This window comes from Siphateles boraxobius, unplaced genomic scaffold, assembly GCF_051911475.1.
Source record: "Siphateles boraxobius isolate OS27281-9 unplaced genomic scaffold, OSU_SipBor_1 382, whole genome shotgun sequence".
NCBI lineage: Eukaryota > Metazoa > Chordata > Actinopteri > Cypriniformes > Leuciscidae > Siphateles > Siphateles boraxobius.
Genome location: NW_027509011.1, coordinates 17,501 through 35,000, shown reverse-complemented (window position 1 = coordinate 35,000; position 17,500 = coordinate 17,501). Strand labels below are relative to the sequence as shown.

Here is a 17,500-nt window from a genome sequence, read left to right as displayed (position 1 = left end):
TGTGTTTGTGTGTGTGTGAGAGAGAGAGACAGAGACAGAGAGAGAGTGAGTGTGTGTGTGTGTGTGTGTGTGTGTGTGTGTGTGTGTGTGTGTGTGAGAGAGAGAGACAGAAAGAGAGTGAGAGTGTGTGTGTGTGTGTGTGTGTGTGTGTGTGTGTGTGTGTCTGTCTGTGTGTGTGTGTGTGTGTGTGTGTGTGTGTGTGTGTGTGTGTGTGTGTGTGTGTGTGTGTGTGTGTGTGTGTAGCAAAAGAAAGAAAATCAGGTGAAAATTGGCTGAACTATCCTTTTAATCTCCAATGTTATACACCTGTACAATTGTACATTAACAATAAAATGAAATTAAATGGTAAAATCAGCCATTACATTTTTTTATGATCTCCAGGACAGATACAAAAAAGTTTGTGAAACCTGTTTGAAGCCCCGGTATAATCTGCTTTCTAGGCTAGGCAAGTCAAGTTTATTTATATAGAACATTTAATACACAATGGTAATTTAAAGTGCTTTACATAGAAGAAATTAAAATAATCAAAATAAATAAGAATAATTAAAACATTTTCTAATCAAACTAATAAAAATAACGTCCAATCACTGATCTTCTGAGCATCTCTACTAATGAAACACTAATATAAGAGTGACAGCCTCACCTTCATGCTTGGATTGAGGAGAGCTCTCATCTGATGGGGTCTGGAGCAATATCATCAAAAACATACTGTTAACATGACTTATACTCCATAAAATATCAACACAGACGGGTTCTAGTTTACAAAACCCTTCTGCTGTAATCCATAACAACAGATGAGGAAAGAGGAAACTTGATCACATCAAATAAATAGGAGTGACACTGCGAACATATAAATGTTTTGTTTGCAGTGACCTGATAATCAAAGGTCATAAACTTCACATGCATAATATTTTAGCAGCGCCAAATCATCTAACACCGTGTATGTAAACAACAGCTGACTGGATTAATGCAGATATGCAATTATTCACAGAATTTGTGCACGCTACAGTGATGAAATAAACACTAACGTTAGATGCTGCAACAGAAGCAGCATGTAGAAAACCCTTGAATGAAAGCGTAGTTATATCCTCCATTAGGGAATACACATTCATAACACAACCTTAATTATGCAGATGCACGACTGTAATTACGCATCCACATGTAAATGTGTGTTTTATTGTATGTTGGGTTTCTCACCTCAAGCGCGCGCTCAGCTGCAGACATGTTGCCGGATGCGCTTGAGGGGACCGCAGCGCGCGCACCCGCCACTTTTGCTAACATAAAAGTCTGCTTGATTCATTCAAATACTACTTTTTATTTATACGATAATTTATATAAGACAATGCGTATTGTTTGTCGTTCCTATAAAGTGTTATCACAAAATGTGTCCTCACATCAGAAGTTTATTAAACAACGAACACGTGTAAATAAAATTAATTTATTCGCGTGACACTTTTACACACAAACGCGGGTGTAAAACGCAAAAAAAGAAAAAATGAACCAATCTAGCTTTAATATTTAATTATTTTTCTGCAACCTCTATTTTAGAATATTATGGAGCGGAAGTGCCGAATAGGACTGTGTTGGGTGTGTGACGCTACTGACCGAAACTTCCTGGTTGTCGCGCCTCTCCTGACGAAACTGGAGCAATAATTTACACAAAAACACAATTGTTCTGCTCATTTATACAACACATAAACATTACTTAACTACCTCAAATCATCTGTGTGTGAGCGGAGAGAGAACTCGTCATTTAAAGCTCAGTCACGCGCTGCTGGAGGAGCCACAGGACACGGTGAGGTTTTGTATTTGTATTTTTTTTTAAACTGGCTAAACATTTTATCCACAAAATGTAGATTTTCAGATCTCCCCTCGGTTTGTAGTTTCAAGAATAAGTTGGTACGATATCTAACAGCCCTGTCAAATATTAAGAATAAAAAAAGCAGGGATTTTGTTGGATTTAAGTCATAAATATAATTCATTATATTATTATAATCATGTATATGGTTATTTTCTGTTTTTTTGTAATGTTATTAATTTTAAGCCGGTATGGATATATTTTACATTTAATTTAATTTATTTAGGGTTTATATATATGTATATATATATATATATATATATATATATATATATATATATATATATATTGTATATATATCATAAATAAATAACATTAAATATCATAAATATATATATATTTATAAAGCTTGTAATTTATATACTTATAATATATATATATAATCATAAATAAATAACATTAAATATTTTATATATATATATATATATATATATATATATATATATATATTTAACTTTTTTGTGTTTATATTTTATTTTATTTATTTAGGCTATATATATGGAAATGTACCCAAGATGCATTGTGATCAGATGACTATATTTGATACGCACAGTATTGTAGTGATAGACATGAGTCGCAAAATCAATCAAATTACCTTATTTGGATAGGCCAGTATTTCGTTTTTGTACTAGTAGGTCCTCTTCTACATATGTTTTAATGATTGCGTCTAATCTATTGTCCACATCAAATCATGTTAAAGTCGGCATGAAACAGAAATTGTAATCGTCTTATCTTCCCTACTGTGACGTATATCCGAGTGAAATGCTTCTGGAACAAGAACAAATGGATTGGATTATTCTGGTTTGCTATTGGATCTCATGTGAGTGACAGGTTGTCCCGCACACATCATCAGAGAAGAGAAGAGATGCTGCAAGACTGAGAAGTTAATCAAGAGGCACAGGAATTAATCAAAATAATGATGTGCACGGATAAATCACTTAGAATAAACACTGCAATATTCCATTTAAAGAAAAATGTCCATTTTGATTTCATGGTGCCTTTAAATAGCTTTTCTGAGTAGTCTTTTTATTTTAGATTTGCTGGCAGTGCATCCCCTGCTTTCAAATGTCTGATGAAGGTCACAAGAACGAAATACTGTAATGTGTTTGAAAGCTGATCGCAGAAGGTCTTGTGTTCGATTCTGAGGGAAAGCATAAACTGATCAATTGTACATCTTAAAGGGATAGTTCACCCAAATATGAAAATTAGCCCATGATTTACTCTCCCTCAAGTCATCCTAGGTGTATATGACATTCTTCTTTCAGACGAACACAATCAGAGTTATATTAAAAAATGTCCTGCCGCTTCCAAGCTTTATAATGGCAGTGAATGGATGTTTCTGTTTTAAAATCCATAAAAGTGCATTTATCCATGATAAAAGTGCATCTATCCATCATAAAAGTGCATCTATCCATCATAAAAGTGCAGCTATCCATCATAAAAGTGCATCTGTCCATCATAAAAGTGCATCTATCCATCATAAAAGTGCAGCTATCCATCATAAAAGTGCATCTGTCCATCATAAAAGTGCATCTATCCATCATAAAAGTGCATCTGTCCATCATAAAAGTGCATCTGTCCATCATAAAAGTGCATCTATCCATCATAAAAGTGCAGCTATCCATCATAAAAGTGCAGCTATCCATCATAAAAGTGAATCTGTCCATCATAAAAGTGCATCTATCCATCATAAAAGTGCATCTGTCCATCATAAAAGTGCATCTATCCATCATAAAAGTGCAGCTATCCATCATAAAAGTGCAGCTATCCATCATAAAAGTGAATCTGTCCATCATAAAAGTGCATCTATCCATCATAAAAGTGCAGCTATCCATCATAAAAGTGCATCTGTCCATCATAAAAGTGCATCTATCCATCATAAAAGTGCAGCTATCCATCATAAAAGTGCATCTGTCCATCATAAAAGTGCATCTATCCATCATAAAAGTGCATCTGTCCATCATAAAAGTGCATCTGTCCATCATAAAAGTGCATCTATCCATCATAAAAGTGCAGCTATCCATCATAAAAGTGCAGCTATCCATCATAAAAGTGAATCTGTCCATCATAAAAGTGCATCTATCCATCATAAAAGTGCATCTATCCATCATAAATGTGCAGCTATCCATCATAAAAGTACATCTATCCATCATAAATGTGCAGCTATCCATCATAAAAGTGCATCTATCCATCATAAAAGTGCATCTATCCATCATAAAAGTGCATCTATCCATCATAAAAGTGCATCTGTCCATCATAAAAGTGCATCTATCCATGATAAAAGTGCATCTATCCATCATAAAAGTGCATCTATCCATCATAAAAGTGCATCTATCCCTGATAAAAGTGCATCTATCCCTGATAAAAGTGCATCTATCCATCATAAAAGTTTTAAAACTTTTATGGACTTCAAAACAGAAACATCCATTCACTGCCATTATAAAGCTTGGAAGCGCCAGGACAATTTTTAATATAACTCTGATTGTATTCGTCTGAAAGAAGAATGTCATATACACCTAGGATGACTTGAGGGAGAGTAAATCATGGGCTAATTTTCATTTTTGGGTGAACTATCCCTTTAAATGCAATGTGAGTCATTCAGGAAACGCACATCTGCAAAATGCATGCCGTGACTGTCTGATGTGTGACCCGACATGTTTTCACGTTTGTGTTTCTGTCTCTCTGGAGGAGGATGTGGGAGCTTCCCGTCGGGAAGGATGAAGAGTTCCCCAGCTAACCGCAGTCGGGACATCGAGCGCCAGGCCGGATACCTGCGCCCGGAGCACTGCACCCCCCCTCCTCCGCGCTCACACTCCCCCCACGACATGTGGTTCATCCGGGACGGCTGCGGCATCGTGTGCGGCGTGATCACGTGGATGCTGGTGTTCTACGCCGAGTTCGTGGTGGTCTTCGTAATGCTGCTGCCGGCGAAGAACGTGGCGTACAGCGTCATCAACGGTGCCGTGTTTAACGGCCTCGCGTTCCTCGCGCTGGCGTCACACTTCAGAGCCATGTGCACCGACCCGGTGAGTGACGAACACACACTGCAGTAACCAGGCCTGTTCACACCAAGAACCATGACTTACAACCATATCAGTTTAATAATTAATTAATTAAAATGTATTATAGTGCTCCACAATTTGGCCCAAAATATATCAATATGAATTTCAATTAATAATGATAACAATCATATTAATTACTAAATAAAAAATTGCTGTAGAAAAATATTTAATTTTATTGTAAAATAAAGTATTTCAGTAAATACTATAACAATTAAAATTATGTTTATATTACAACTGTACAACTGTAAAATGACAATATTAATGTTAGTGATGTGATGTATCAGCTGATGATGAATGGTTTGTAATCTGAGGTTCTGACTGGTTCCTCTTCTGTGGGTTAGGGAGCCGTTCCAAAGGGAAACGCCACTAAAGAGTTCATCGAGAGTCTGCAGCTCAAGCCTGGACAGGTGGTGTATAAGTGTCCCAAATGCTGCAGCATCAAACCTGATAGAGCACATCACTGCAGGTAACAACACACACACACACTCTCTCACACAAACACCCACTAACACACAATCGTACGCTTACACTCTCTCACACACACACACACACACACACTCTCTCTCACTCTCTCACACACAGACACTCACGCACGCGCGCACACACACACACACACTCTCTCACACACAGACACTCACGCACGCGCGCACACACACACACACACTCTCTCACACACAGACACTCACGCACGCGCGCACACACACACACACACTCTCTCACACACAGACACACACACACACACACACACACACACTCTCACTGTCCCTCACACACACACACACACACACACTCTCTCTCACACACACACAGACACTCACACACTCTCTCTCTCTTACGCACACACACACACTCTCTCACACAAACACCCACTAACACACAATCGTACGCTTACACTCTCTCACACACACACACACACTCACACTTACACTCTCTCACACACAGACACTCACACACACACACACACACACACACACACTCTCTCACTCTCCCTCACTGAATGAGGGAGATGCTATCAGGTTAGATGCTGCAGCATCAAACCTGATAGAGCACATCACTGCAGGTAACAACACACACACACACTCTCACACAAACACCCACTAACACACAATCGTACGCTTACACTCTCTCACACACACACACACACACACACACACACACACACACACACACACACACACTCTCTCACTATCTCACACACAGACACACACACACACACACACACACACACACACACACACACTCTCACTGTCCCTCACACACACACACACTCTCTCCCACACACACACAGACACTCACACACTCTCTCTCTCTCTTACGCACACACACACACACTCTCTCACACAACACCCACTTACACACAATCGTACGCTTACACTCTCTCACACACACACACACACTAACACTCTCTCACACACAGACACTCACACACACACACACTCTCTCCCACACACACACACAGACACTCACACACTCTCTCTCTCTTACACACACACACTCTCACACACAGACTCTCACACACAGACACTCACACACACTCTCTCTCTCTCTCTCTCTCTCTCTCTCTCTTACGCGCACACACACACACACACACACACACACACACACACACACACACACACACACACACACACACACACACACAGCATCAATAACTAAATGGTCACTGCTGGTGCAAGAAACCACGACTGTGGCCTTAAATTCAGAGAGAGTTTCCTGTGTTTGCTCCGTCTAGTGTGTGTAAGCGCTGCATCAGGAAGATGGACCATCACTGCCCCTGGGTCAACAACTGTGTGGGAGAGAACAACCAAAAATACTTTGTGCTTTTCACTGTGAGTTTCATCACAACTACTTTAAATCATTATGATTTCTGCTTGGTTTTGTGCCATGGTTGTCACGGTACCAAAAGTTCAGAAATCTTAAAACTGAACGTATAAAAATTTAATTCTAAATATGAATAAAAACTAATATAGGATATAATTAATCTGTACGGTTTCCTCTCTCGTCTCCAGATGTACATTGCTTTGATTTCCCTTCATGCTCTCATGATGGTAGCTTTACATTTCGTCTTCTGTTTTGAAGAAGACTGGGCAAGTAAGTGTTTGTTTCTGCATCATGGCCTGAGTTTTTATTTTCCCTCCGAGTGCTGCTCAATGATTGGCTGTTTGTGTTGTAACAGAGCTCTCTGATTCGTCCGTGAGTTTAGAGCTTCCTGTATTGATCGTTCCTGTTTCCTGTCCTCAGAGTGCAGTTCGTTCTCTCCTCCGGCGACCGTCATCCTCCTCATCCTCCTGTGCTTTGAGGGTCTGCTCTTCCTCATCTTCACCTCTGTGATGTTCGGGACGCAGGTGCACTCCATCTGCAACGACGAGACCGTAAGTGACACTTATGGTTATTGTCTTAACTGAAGTGCCCCTATTTTGCTTTTTCAGTTATTCCCTTTCATGTTTGTGAATGTAAAAGGTCTGCAAAGTTTTAAAGATCAAAGTGCACAATATTGTCTCTTAAAAGAAAGAATCGATTCTGAACTGCCTGAAACGAGTCGTTAGTAATTTCAGTCTCACTTCCTGTTGCATACCTATGTAACAATGTAACAATGTAACACATTTGTATAATGCCCGCCTATGGTTTTCATTGGCTACTGGCGAACAGTTTTAGCTCCGCCTTCAAAAACTGTAGTTGTATCTGAACCTCTGTAGGTTTGTAGCTAATTTGCATAATGGTCTTGATTGGCTGAACAGCATCTCTTGGCCCCGCCCTCAAACACTGTAGTTAATCTGAGACTGGAAGAGTTTGGTTTGTGTTGTTCATGCAGGGTTCGTACGTTTTAAAAAAACCTGGAAAAGTTATGGAATTTGAAAAATGCAAATTCCAGGCCAGGAAAGGTTCTGAAAAAATAAAAAGACCCAGAAAGTTTTGGAAAAGTCATTGAATTTTTTTTAATTTCAACACAGCATAATATGTGATTAATACAAAAACAGTTTAATAAAAAAAAAAATTCACGTTGACAGCTGATAGCTAGGACAGTGAGTGTCTGGCTCACTCATTGGCTCCGCTGCAGAAAAAGCATATCCAATGGCGCGGGCGCCTCTGACGTGTGCACCAATGAGCTAGCATTACGTCATACACGTCAGAGCACACCAAGGGAATATCCGAAAAAGCGCCAATATAGCAGGTTTATAACGACTGAAGCGACAACTAGCCAGATTACTATAATATTTCAATTACATTTCTGTCAGCACGACTTCGCCTCAGGCAACATCGCAACAAGTGAGTGAATCGGAAGTGAACTGAACGTTATGCCGCCCGAATATAAGGACGTTAAGACAACACGACATAATTTTTATTCTTATAATGTCGACTAACATTTTCAGGAACACATAGTCATGGAAATGTGCCGAAAAGTCGTGGAAAAGTATTGGTTAAAATGTGTATGAACCCTGTTCATGTCGAGAAGACGCTGTTTTATGCTGATGAAGCAAATCCACTTTGATGAGATTGATAACGGTAAAACCCACGCCATCTTTACTGTTCATATCACTGTGTGTCAAGAGCTGAGATTCAGATATGATAATGAGCGTTTGGTTTCTGACCAATCACAGCAGAGCAGCTCTCAGAAAGGCGGGGTTTAGAGAGACTGAATCCTTGTTCGAAGCGTTTCAGACACTGAGTAAAGAGCCGAAAGTGAATATTATTAGAAAATTGAATTGTTTTTGACCTTGGATCATTTGAAGACTTTCAAATTAAAATGGAAAAAATAAAATATAATTCAAAATATTAATAAAAATATAATAGTATAGCAATGATACTAAAATAAGAAATAAAATAATGTCTTATGAATAAGGGTGTCGCGATTTCAATTTTAAATCGAAATCGATCGAAATTAATTCACAAACTCGAAAATGGAATCGTCGATGCTGCCACGCCCCCATGTCGTGCCCGTGATGGAAATTTCGGGTAGTTTTACTGACTCTATTGTTCAATCTCGTTCATCAAAATGAACTAATGTTTTTTCTAGTCATTTCAGGGGCTTTAAATGTTATACTTTTAACAGGCAAATTCCCCGAACACATCCACCTACGCAATCTTGATCATATTCTGAATTAAGAAATCATTATAATGCAGTCAAAAGTAATTTACAGGGAACATTAATAATTACTTGACCTTCCGAGTCTTTTGTTCATTTGTCGCGTGACAGAGGCAATGACGGATCGTTCATGAACGACACATCACGGCGCGGGAAAAAAACACACGTGTTGAAAGGCTGTGAGTCCTCTAACTTGGATTCTATGGATATTTCCCGTCACTATCCTCGGGCCGGGCTCTTGATCTATAGACGTGCACTCCCAACGCAATAGAGTGCGGCGCGGGACTAGATTTGATGGCCGAGTGCGAGCGCGGGCGGTAATGCATTCACTCTGTGTGTGCGGGAGGATAAAACGATTCGCGGGACTCCCGCAAACTAGAAATATCTATGAATAAAACATATAAAAACTAATACATTTTTTTCATCTGTTGCAGAAAAGAAACAAGAACAACTAAAACAAAATAGAAACGATTTACAGGCCAGAGTTTCTATTTATAACATGTTTGCAGCGTTGAGCGATTTAGCCAATCACAGACATGTGTGTTGTTTTCTTGAACGCAATGGCCAATCAGAAGCATTTAAGATAGACTCTCCTCACCGCTCAAAACTGACTTTTTGTTCAGTGCTGAATTCTGTACGCTGGCAAATCCTCTAATTATAACAAACAAAGCGTAGGCTATATATTATGAAAGATTCATTGTGCAGTCAGCTTCACTGATAATAACAGAGATGTGTGAGATTGCGATGAACTGATGTCAGCTTTTTAGGAGCAACAGCAACCTGTGCTTAAAAAAAAAATCGAGAATCGAATCTAACCGTGACCTTAGAATCGAAAATGTAATCGAATCAAGGATTTGGAGAATCGTGACACCCCTACTTATGAATCTAATTTTGTGCAATTTAAATAGGGATTTTAGTGGTTTTTATTTTTATGTTTCTGTTTTCATTTTAATTAAATTTTAGTCATTTTGTTGTTGTTTTTTTAGTAATTTTTAGTGGGGTTTTTTTATGTTTGTTTTTTTATTTGTTTCTATTTCAGTTTTACTTACTTTAGCACATCAAGTTAAACTAAATGATAATGATAAATGTTTGTTTGTTTTATTTTATTGAAAGTAACACAAATCTTCTTATTTAAAATAACCCTGAATGTTTTTAACCCATTTATGATGTGACGAAACATGTCATTGAATAAACAGCTCTTGCTTTTTCCATCTTCCACTTTTCGAGATCCACGAATCTCATTGTATGAATTGGTAAATATGACACAGATATCAGTGCATGATATGAGAAAGGGTTTGTTCCCTTGATCAGCTGTATTAAGCGTTTAGATGGATTAGAAGATGAACATTGAAATCCTCAAATGAATCTCTGGTTTGCAGGGAATCGAGCAGCTGAAGAAGGAAGAGCGAAGATGGGCCAAAAGGTCCAAGTGGATGAACATGAAGGTGGTGTTCGGTCACCCGCTCTCTCTCTCCTGGCTCAGTCCGTTCGCCAGGCCGGATCACGGGAAAGCCAATCTCTACCAGTACGTGGTCTGAGACGCCCACACATCGAGCACAACCTATCGACACACAAACATCTCTTTGCTTTTTAACTCTGTCTGTTCTGAAAGATCTCACTGTTCTAGTGGCTTCTCTCGAGAGCGTCCCACACTGTGATCTACATCATGAGATTCTGCAGCCGTTTGAAATATTCAAGATTTTAGAGGCCTTGACCATGAAACTTATTGACCATCACCAGCCGTGGCAAATTACTGAAGTGTTTCTCGTTGATCTCCTGACTTGATTTGTTTGATTGACAGATGCCGTTATATTCGCTGGTTAATTAAGAAATGCCTTTTCTTTTAGAGACCGTTCGCTCATGTTGTTCTCGAGCCTTGAGGAATCTGTTGTTGCCAAATTTGATTTCATTATGAAAAACGAAGAATCTCCTGAAGTTTTTTTTTTTTCTTTTCTTGATCTATACGCATCATCATTTGCCTAACACTAATGAAAGCACGCCCGGGTCATATTCCACAGCAAAATCCTCTTTTTTTTCTTTTTCTTTTGCATTGTGACTATTTTCATGATAATTAAATGCATTTAACCCTTAGATTTACAGTTTATTTTATTTTATTTTTTTGTTCTCATTCTCAGTGGTGATTCTCCTTATTGTAATACAGTCATTTTAACTGAATTACATTCAAAAAACATACATGCAATGATTGATAAAATTATATATACAATATATATATATACATTTTAAAAAAAAATATACAATTTGCTTAATTTTTTTTGTTTGTTTTTTGCATTTTTTATTAATCTTGAAAATGATGTCAATTCATCTTGCCTGATTCTTGATGCTAAACATTTTTTCTGTTGATTTTGGGTTGAAATATGACGTTTTTTTGACAGATTCATGGGGTTAATGTAATTTCCTTATGAACGCATTAGCTCGTTACTGGCGTAGAAATAGCTGTGTGACTAATACACTGTTTGCAATACTTCTATCGGTTCTCACTGCTCGTGGATTCCCTACATTACGGTGTCACTACAGTGTTCGAGCGTGAGCTTGATCTTCCTGAATCCAGAAGGCTGCTGTTTTTGTCCCTCAGGTTGACATGATGAAATCAATCCTGTTTCTCTTCCAAATCCAGCTCAGACCATCAGATATTCATCCCGAGTTCTTATTCTGCAGCCGCAAACGCTTTTAAACTAGAGACTGACGGCTGTAGACGACCCTGAGATCTTTTCAGGGCTTTTTCTGTCTTGAGCCCAATTCCGGTTTGAATGCGCAGGAAAGGTTTACGACTGAAAGTTCATTGGATTTCAAGGCATTGAGGTGTTCAATGTCTGCTGGTGGATCAGTATTTCCCGTCTGCTCGCGAATAACGCTTTAATCTACGGGTCGTCATTAACGTTCAGTCTTCATAATCACTGCTGTTCAACGATTTTTTTAAATTTGTGCTTTGTTGTGCATGTATGTTAAATATATCAATATCTTAATGCAGTTTTGGGTGTTTCGGTTTGCTTTCACTTTGAAAGTCAGTTCAATAAATTTCTCTTTTTGTTGTTTTTCATTGCTGTGTTTTTCCTCTGTCGTCTTTTGATGATTTCTAAGCAGGTAATGCATTACATTTACAAGTAATGTGCATTAAGTAATCAGATTACTTTTTGGATGTAATGAGTAAAGTAGTGCATTATACATTTTTTCACAATATTTGAGCATTGAGGTAATGCACAATATTTTTAAACTTATTTCACTTATTTTTTTATTAAATAATGGAAATGTAGTCACTTGTGCACTCATGCATGCACGGGAACAGATAAATTGTACAAATGTAACAAAACGCGTTACTTTCAATAAAAGTTTTACAGTTAGTAATATAACCTGTAATGTTAAAGTCCCCCTGTGGTAAAGATCCAGCTTTTAATGTTGTTTATATGTCTATATGGTGTTTTTAATATGCTTTAAGACAAACCATGTGTAAATTCATAAGTCGACAGCATTGCTGAGTATTTTCTCCTTAAATCTGCAGTGAACCAAAGACAGTCTCAAAAACACGGTTTGAAATCGCTGGTGTTTCTGACGTCACAAACTACCTTGTAGTGATCGTCAACGAGTGGATCTCTGAGCTGAGTGAGTGAGTGGAGGCGGGGCTCATTTGCATATTCATAGAACCCCCTATATTAAATGAGTTAATGGTGTCCAGTTACATTCAAGCTTGGAGAATTTATATGTCATTTTGGTGATCAAAGATGAGTTTTAACGGATGAAATTATGGGGGACTTTAATACAAACAGCAGGTTTATGTTATAGGCTATGTTGTTGAATGCTTAACTGCTATAAACACTTTAACGCCTGCAAACTAAGCCTGGAAGAGATCGAGCCTGCCAGGTGAGAAAAAGTAACTTAGTAATGTAATTTGATACTCTTCAGGGAGTAATGATATTGTAACATTACTTTTAGAAGTAACTTTCCACAACACTGTGTATGAGGAATAAAATGTACAGACAACAAAGAAAAAATCGGCACAACACACTTTATAGCGGTTTAATGATTCACTGTTTCAGTGATGAGTTTACAGACCTCTAGTTTGTCCGTTAAATAATAAAACTATTTACACATTATTCTTATTTTTATACAGTAACACAAACAGACGGCGTATGCTATGAATGAGAGATCTTATTAAGATGGTTGAGTTAATTTCATTCATCCATTCATTTGAAATCAAGATTTACACACGTTTGGTCCCCAATGATACAGTATCTAACGCCAAATATGACAATATTAGGTCATGATAATGACACAGAAGGAATGCCCGCATATAAGGCAACATATTCATATTTTAATCATTTATATTTCGCATGTCAAATTCTACGTGCTATATAGAAACAAGTGTCACTTTGGCCCTGATTCAGCATTAACCCATTAACAATTATTATTCTGTTTGCATCATTATAACTAAGGGTGTCAATTATTTGCTCTGACAACAATTCTAATTTTGATTTAGGCTATTAAATGAAGTGAAACAATTTCAATGGTTTTGTTCTCTACACTTATTACATTCTGCAGTGGATGCATTGAATGTTCATCATCAGAAACACCCCTAATTATAACCATACGAAACATTATTTGCATGTAATGTGCTCATGGAAGTTATATGCATGATTAAACAGCTTTCTCAACATTAAACACAGAAGAAACATCACATTGCCAGGGACTTTATAACGTCACATTAAGTTTGGTGTTTTTGCGCGACGAATGGACGTGTGTAACGCATTCGTCCATGTTTATTTCATTAAGATCTATATTTAGCTGCTCTACGAGTGTCCGGGTTCATGCGGCCAACCGAGACCACAGGAAGAACTAGAGTAATTCACAGTCTGGAGTACAAGACCTGGTCCTTCAGTCCCCTAATAACGACACACATCTGCTAAAGATCAACTGATCTGTGGTTAAAAGAAAAACTCCATTTGCTTTCTCAATACATGCTACTGATCTCATTGTGCACGTTATTCCAAGAAAAGTCTTCACTTGGAAATGTAATATGTGATTACTAGGGGTGTAACAATATATCGAGTCACAATTTATCGCAATATAAAAATGCAACATTATGTAGTGTGAATAGTTCACCCAAAATAGAAAGTACTGTGCGAGAAACTGTGATCAATTTTACAGAGCTTTAGTGTCAGTACTACATTAAACTACTAAATATAATGTTGAATATTATGTATAATGCTGCAATGGGGGAATATGTGCGTGTCCTGTTACCAGTAAAAAGTGGCCTACATTATTTTAAATATATCTAGTCAGTGACAGAGTTCAAGCATATTCGTCTAAAATAATTCTGTTTTCAGCTTCAGAATCATGAATATTGTTATTCTGGCATCTCTTGTGTTTCCAGCACAAATCCAAGCCTATTAATTTACACACACAATGTAATGTTTAGCATTTTAATCAACAGTACATTTTTTGTTAACCTTATATCATATGTCTTGGAGTATCGCATATCGTGATTTGTATCGAATCGTGACATGAAGGTATCGTTACACCGCTAGTGATGACGCCGGTCGATTAGCAAGCATGACTAGCTGTTTTCCGGCACTGCATCCTCCTGGTAAGTGTCGGTGTGTTTGAAGAAGGGACTGAAGAACAGGTTTCGGTTGGTGTTCATTCACACAGCTACAGGAAGTGTCTTTGCTCTCACATCACTGGATGTTTGCATGCATAAGATATGTGGCATATATTTCGGAAAAGCATCTTCCGGTGAAGGATGTACAATGCCGAGGTTTGCTGTTATTATTGCCACACACGGCCTCACAGTGCATTAGGATGATGGAGGGAATGACTGCCAATCTGCAAAACTGAAGGAAGTGATGTCACTAAGAAAAATATAAATTTGAATTACATGTATGGCATGATTTATGTCAAATCAATTGGCATCTTCATGTTAGTAAACGCATTATGTTGCCAAATTGGAGCTTTTTGTAAAGACTAACCATAAATATTTCACTCAAAAAATGAATAAATTGCTCATCTGCATGTAACTACTGTGAGTTTTCCTGTAGAATTTTTACAATTATTTTATGGTCCTAAAATCAGCCTCCATCTTGTTTATCCAAAATATTTATTCTCTTTTTCTTTTGATTTTGAGGTGAAATACGATAGACATCTGAGATTCATTATCACATTAAAAGTGATAAAAGTTGTTTTTAATACTTTCTTATGGATTTTTAATAATAATGCATATAAATAAATGTTTTGAGATATTTAAACAGATCTTTGGCATGACAGTAGATCTTCCATGTGAGAGATATATATTTCGAGCAACTCTGGTGCCGTGAAGCGAAAGAAAATCAGCCTGTTTGTGCGTCTTCGAGCATTTGGACCCATAGTGAGTGATGATGATGATGATGATGATGATGATGAAGTTAGTGCTGAAGCTGCTTTCTCTAGTGTGTTTCTCCTCATCGGTCTGACCGTGGGCAGCGGGTCACTCTCTCTTGCTGGCGTGGGACTGCGTGAGGTGTGGCGATGTGTGATGAAGCACCAGAAGACCAGAGAGAGTCAGAGAGATGCCCGTCCACCACAGAGCCACGTGGGTCTCCCCGAATATTAGCTGCCCCAGAAACGCCTGTCGAGAAACACAAAATCATCACACATGCATCAGATTAATAAGAATAATATACTAATATTAACATCAGGCTATTATTTCCTATGCTACAATGCACTATTATTTTAGGTTTATTATTTGACCTACAGTAGTCAACATTTGAAGTGGATCACTGTATTATATCTAAAGCAAAAAAAAATGTATTATGATTTAAAGATGTATTTTTAATAAAACAATTTTTTTATTTCATGTCCATTTTTTTTTTTGCAGATTCATTTGCAACCCAAATCCAAACTAACTTTTAACCACAAGTTGTCATTTAAAACACTAATGTTTATCTATAAATAATGACTTTTCTATGATTTTTCAAGTCATTCATGATGACTGGATGATGATTTTTACACATATATTACACGTGACATACTGGAGCGTTTTTCAAGCTGAGGAATTATTTCATTTAAATTTTTTATTAATATTTAATTTTATAATTATGATTAAGCTGACCATATATATAGAGTGTAGATTTAAGATTTATGTATTTAAATTGCATCTAAAATTTTCATCCATTTGGATCCAACAGTTTTAACACAAAAAAACTAGTGCTGTCAAATCGTTTAAATCGCATCTAACATAAAAGTGTGTAATGTGTGTGTGTGCGCGTATATATATTTATATATATATAGATATATATATAGATAGATAGATAGATAGATAGATAGATACGTGTATTATACATTACACACACATATTGACAAACTTTTCTGTTTGATGCGATTAATCATGATTAAAACAAACTAATAAACTGATGCATATTTCTTAGTCACACATTAATGGAAAAGTAAGATTTCTGCACTCAAAAAAAATCCTAGCATAGTTCATTAACTATGTCCATCTATTTAATTTTATTTAAATAGTGATTTTAAAAAAAGCACATTCATTTAGCTTAGAATCAGCATAAATCTTTTTATTCTGAAAATATTTACATTTACTCAGTTAAAAAAGTACCGGTTTCATTTATGTGTGACTGACAAATATGCAAAAGGCAAACTTTTGTGTAGCCTAATCCGAATGCATGGACATTTCATATGCAATTCCAAGCATAAATGCGTCCCTGCCTCCTGAGCAGGTGTTTAATGTGAAGCTGCTGCTCACAGAAGAGATGAAGTTGGAGGCGGTGGTGGTCACAGTGGTGCGCGCGGACGAGCACGAGCTTCTCAGGGCTTTGGCCAGGAAGGTCCACATCACAGCATTACAGGTGAACAGCAGACCTCCACACAGCAGTCTGAGAGGAATGTGCAGCTGTCACGGGGAAAGTGGAAAACACTTGTTACTACTGCAATATTCAGCAGCCATAAATATCTAATGGGATTCACTAATGCATCAGGAAGAGCGATGGCACGTGCGCGCGCGGCGCTGAAGGTCATGCATGTCTGTCACGTAACAGCATCATCATTCATCATCATGCATTAAATGCGCAGTGTGTGTGTGAAGCGTGATGATGAGACAGTGCGGGTGTTTGCTGTGTTTTCCAGCAGTGACTCACACACACACACACACACACACACACACTCACCCAGTCGCACGCGCTCGTGTCGTTGTGCTGCGAGAATTTCCTCTGCTCGCCCCAGGTTCGCAGGCCCGTCTCACACACACCCTTCAGATAGTCGGTTCCGAGAGACAGTTTGGCGGACGAGGACGCGACGGCGCCGAGAAACCCCGCGAGCAACGCGTACAGGACACCGGAAAACATGACTTCAGCAGCAGACCCATCACACCTCATCCTCCAGCACTGCGAAAACACTCACGCGTCAGCATCACGGGGAGCAGGTGCATTCTGGGAACTGGAGTGCATGCTGCGTTTTAGTTAAAGGGATAGTTCACCCAAAAATGAACATTAGCCC

General features: G+C 38.0%; 2 protein-coding genes and 1 long non-coding RNA gene across 3 annotated transcripts in view; 1 reads left to right on the top strand and 2 right to left on the bottom strand.

Annotated features, from left to right (window-relative positions):
• LOC143703210 (uncharacterized) overlaps positions 1–1,238 on the bottom strand; it is a 4,734-nt gene extending 3,496 nt beyond the window's left edge. Inside the window, exons 1-2 of the long non-coding RNA XR_013190811.1 lie at positions 1,198–1,238; positions 644–683 (exon numbers count right to left, since the gene is read on the bottom strand). This is a non-coding gene — a long non-coding RNA (uncharacterized LOC143703210). The remainder of the gene's footprint in view (positions 1–643; positions 684–1,197) is intronic.
• A 336-nt stretch (positions 1,239–1,574) lies between these two features.
• On the top strand, positions 1,575–11,095 carry LOC143703209 (palmitoyltransferase ZDHHC3-like). The gene is made up of 7 exons (XM_077197264.1): positions 1,575–1,795; positions 4,547–4,884; positions 5,262–5,386; positions 6,653–6,749; positions 6,930–7,011; positions 7,162–7,292; positions 10,384–11,095. Exons 2-7 carry the CDS (start codon positions 4,576–4,578, stop codon positions 10,540–10,542), a joined length of 903 nt encoding a protein of 300 aa, XP_077053379.1. The 5' UTR covers positions 1,575–1,795; positions 4,547–4,575; the 3' UTR covers positions 10,543–11,095.
• Positions 11,096–13,022: 1,927 nt separating this feature from the next.
• LOC143703208 (transmembrane protein 42-like) lies at positions 13,023–17,412 on the bottom strand. Its single transcript, XM_077197263.1, has 3 exons — positions 17,173–17,412; positions 16,752–16,898; positions 13,023–15,620 (listed from the first exon to the last, which is right to left on the bottom strand). The coding sequence occupies exons 1-3, from the start codon at positions 17,377–17,379 to the stop codon at positions 15,480–15,482; spliced, it is 495 nt and encodes a 164-aa protein (XP_077053378.1). The 5' UTR covers positions 17,380–17,412; the 3' UTR covers positions 13,023–15,479.
• Positions 17,413–17,500: the final 88 nt, after the last annotated feature.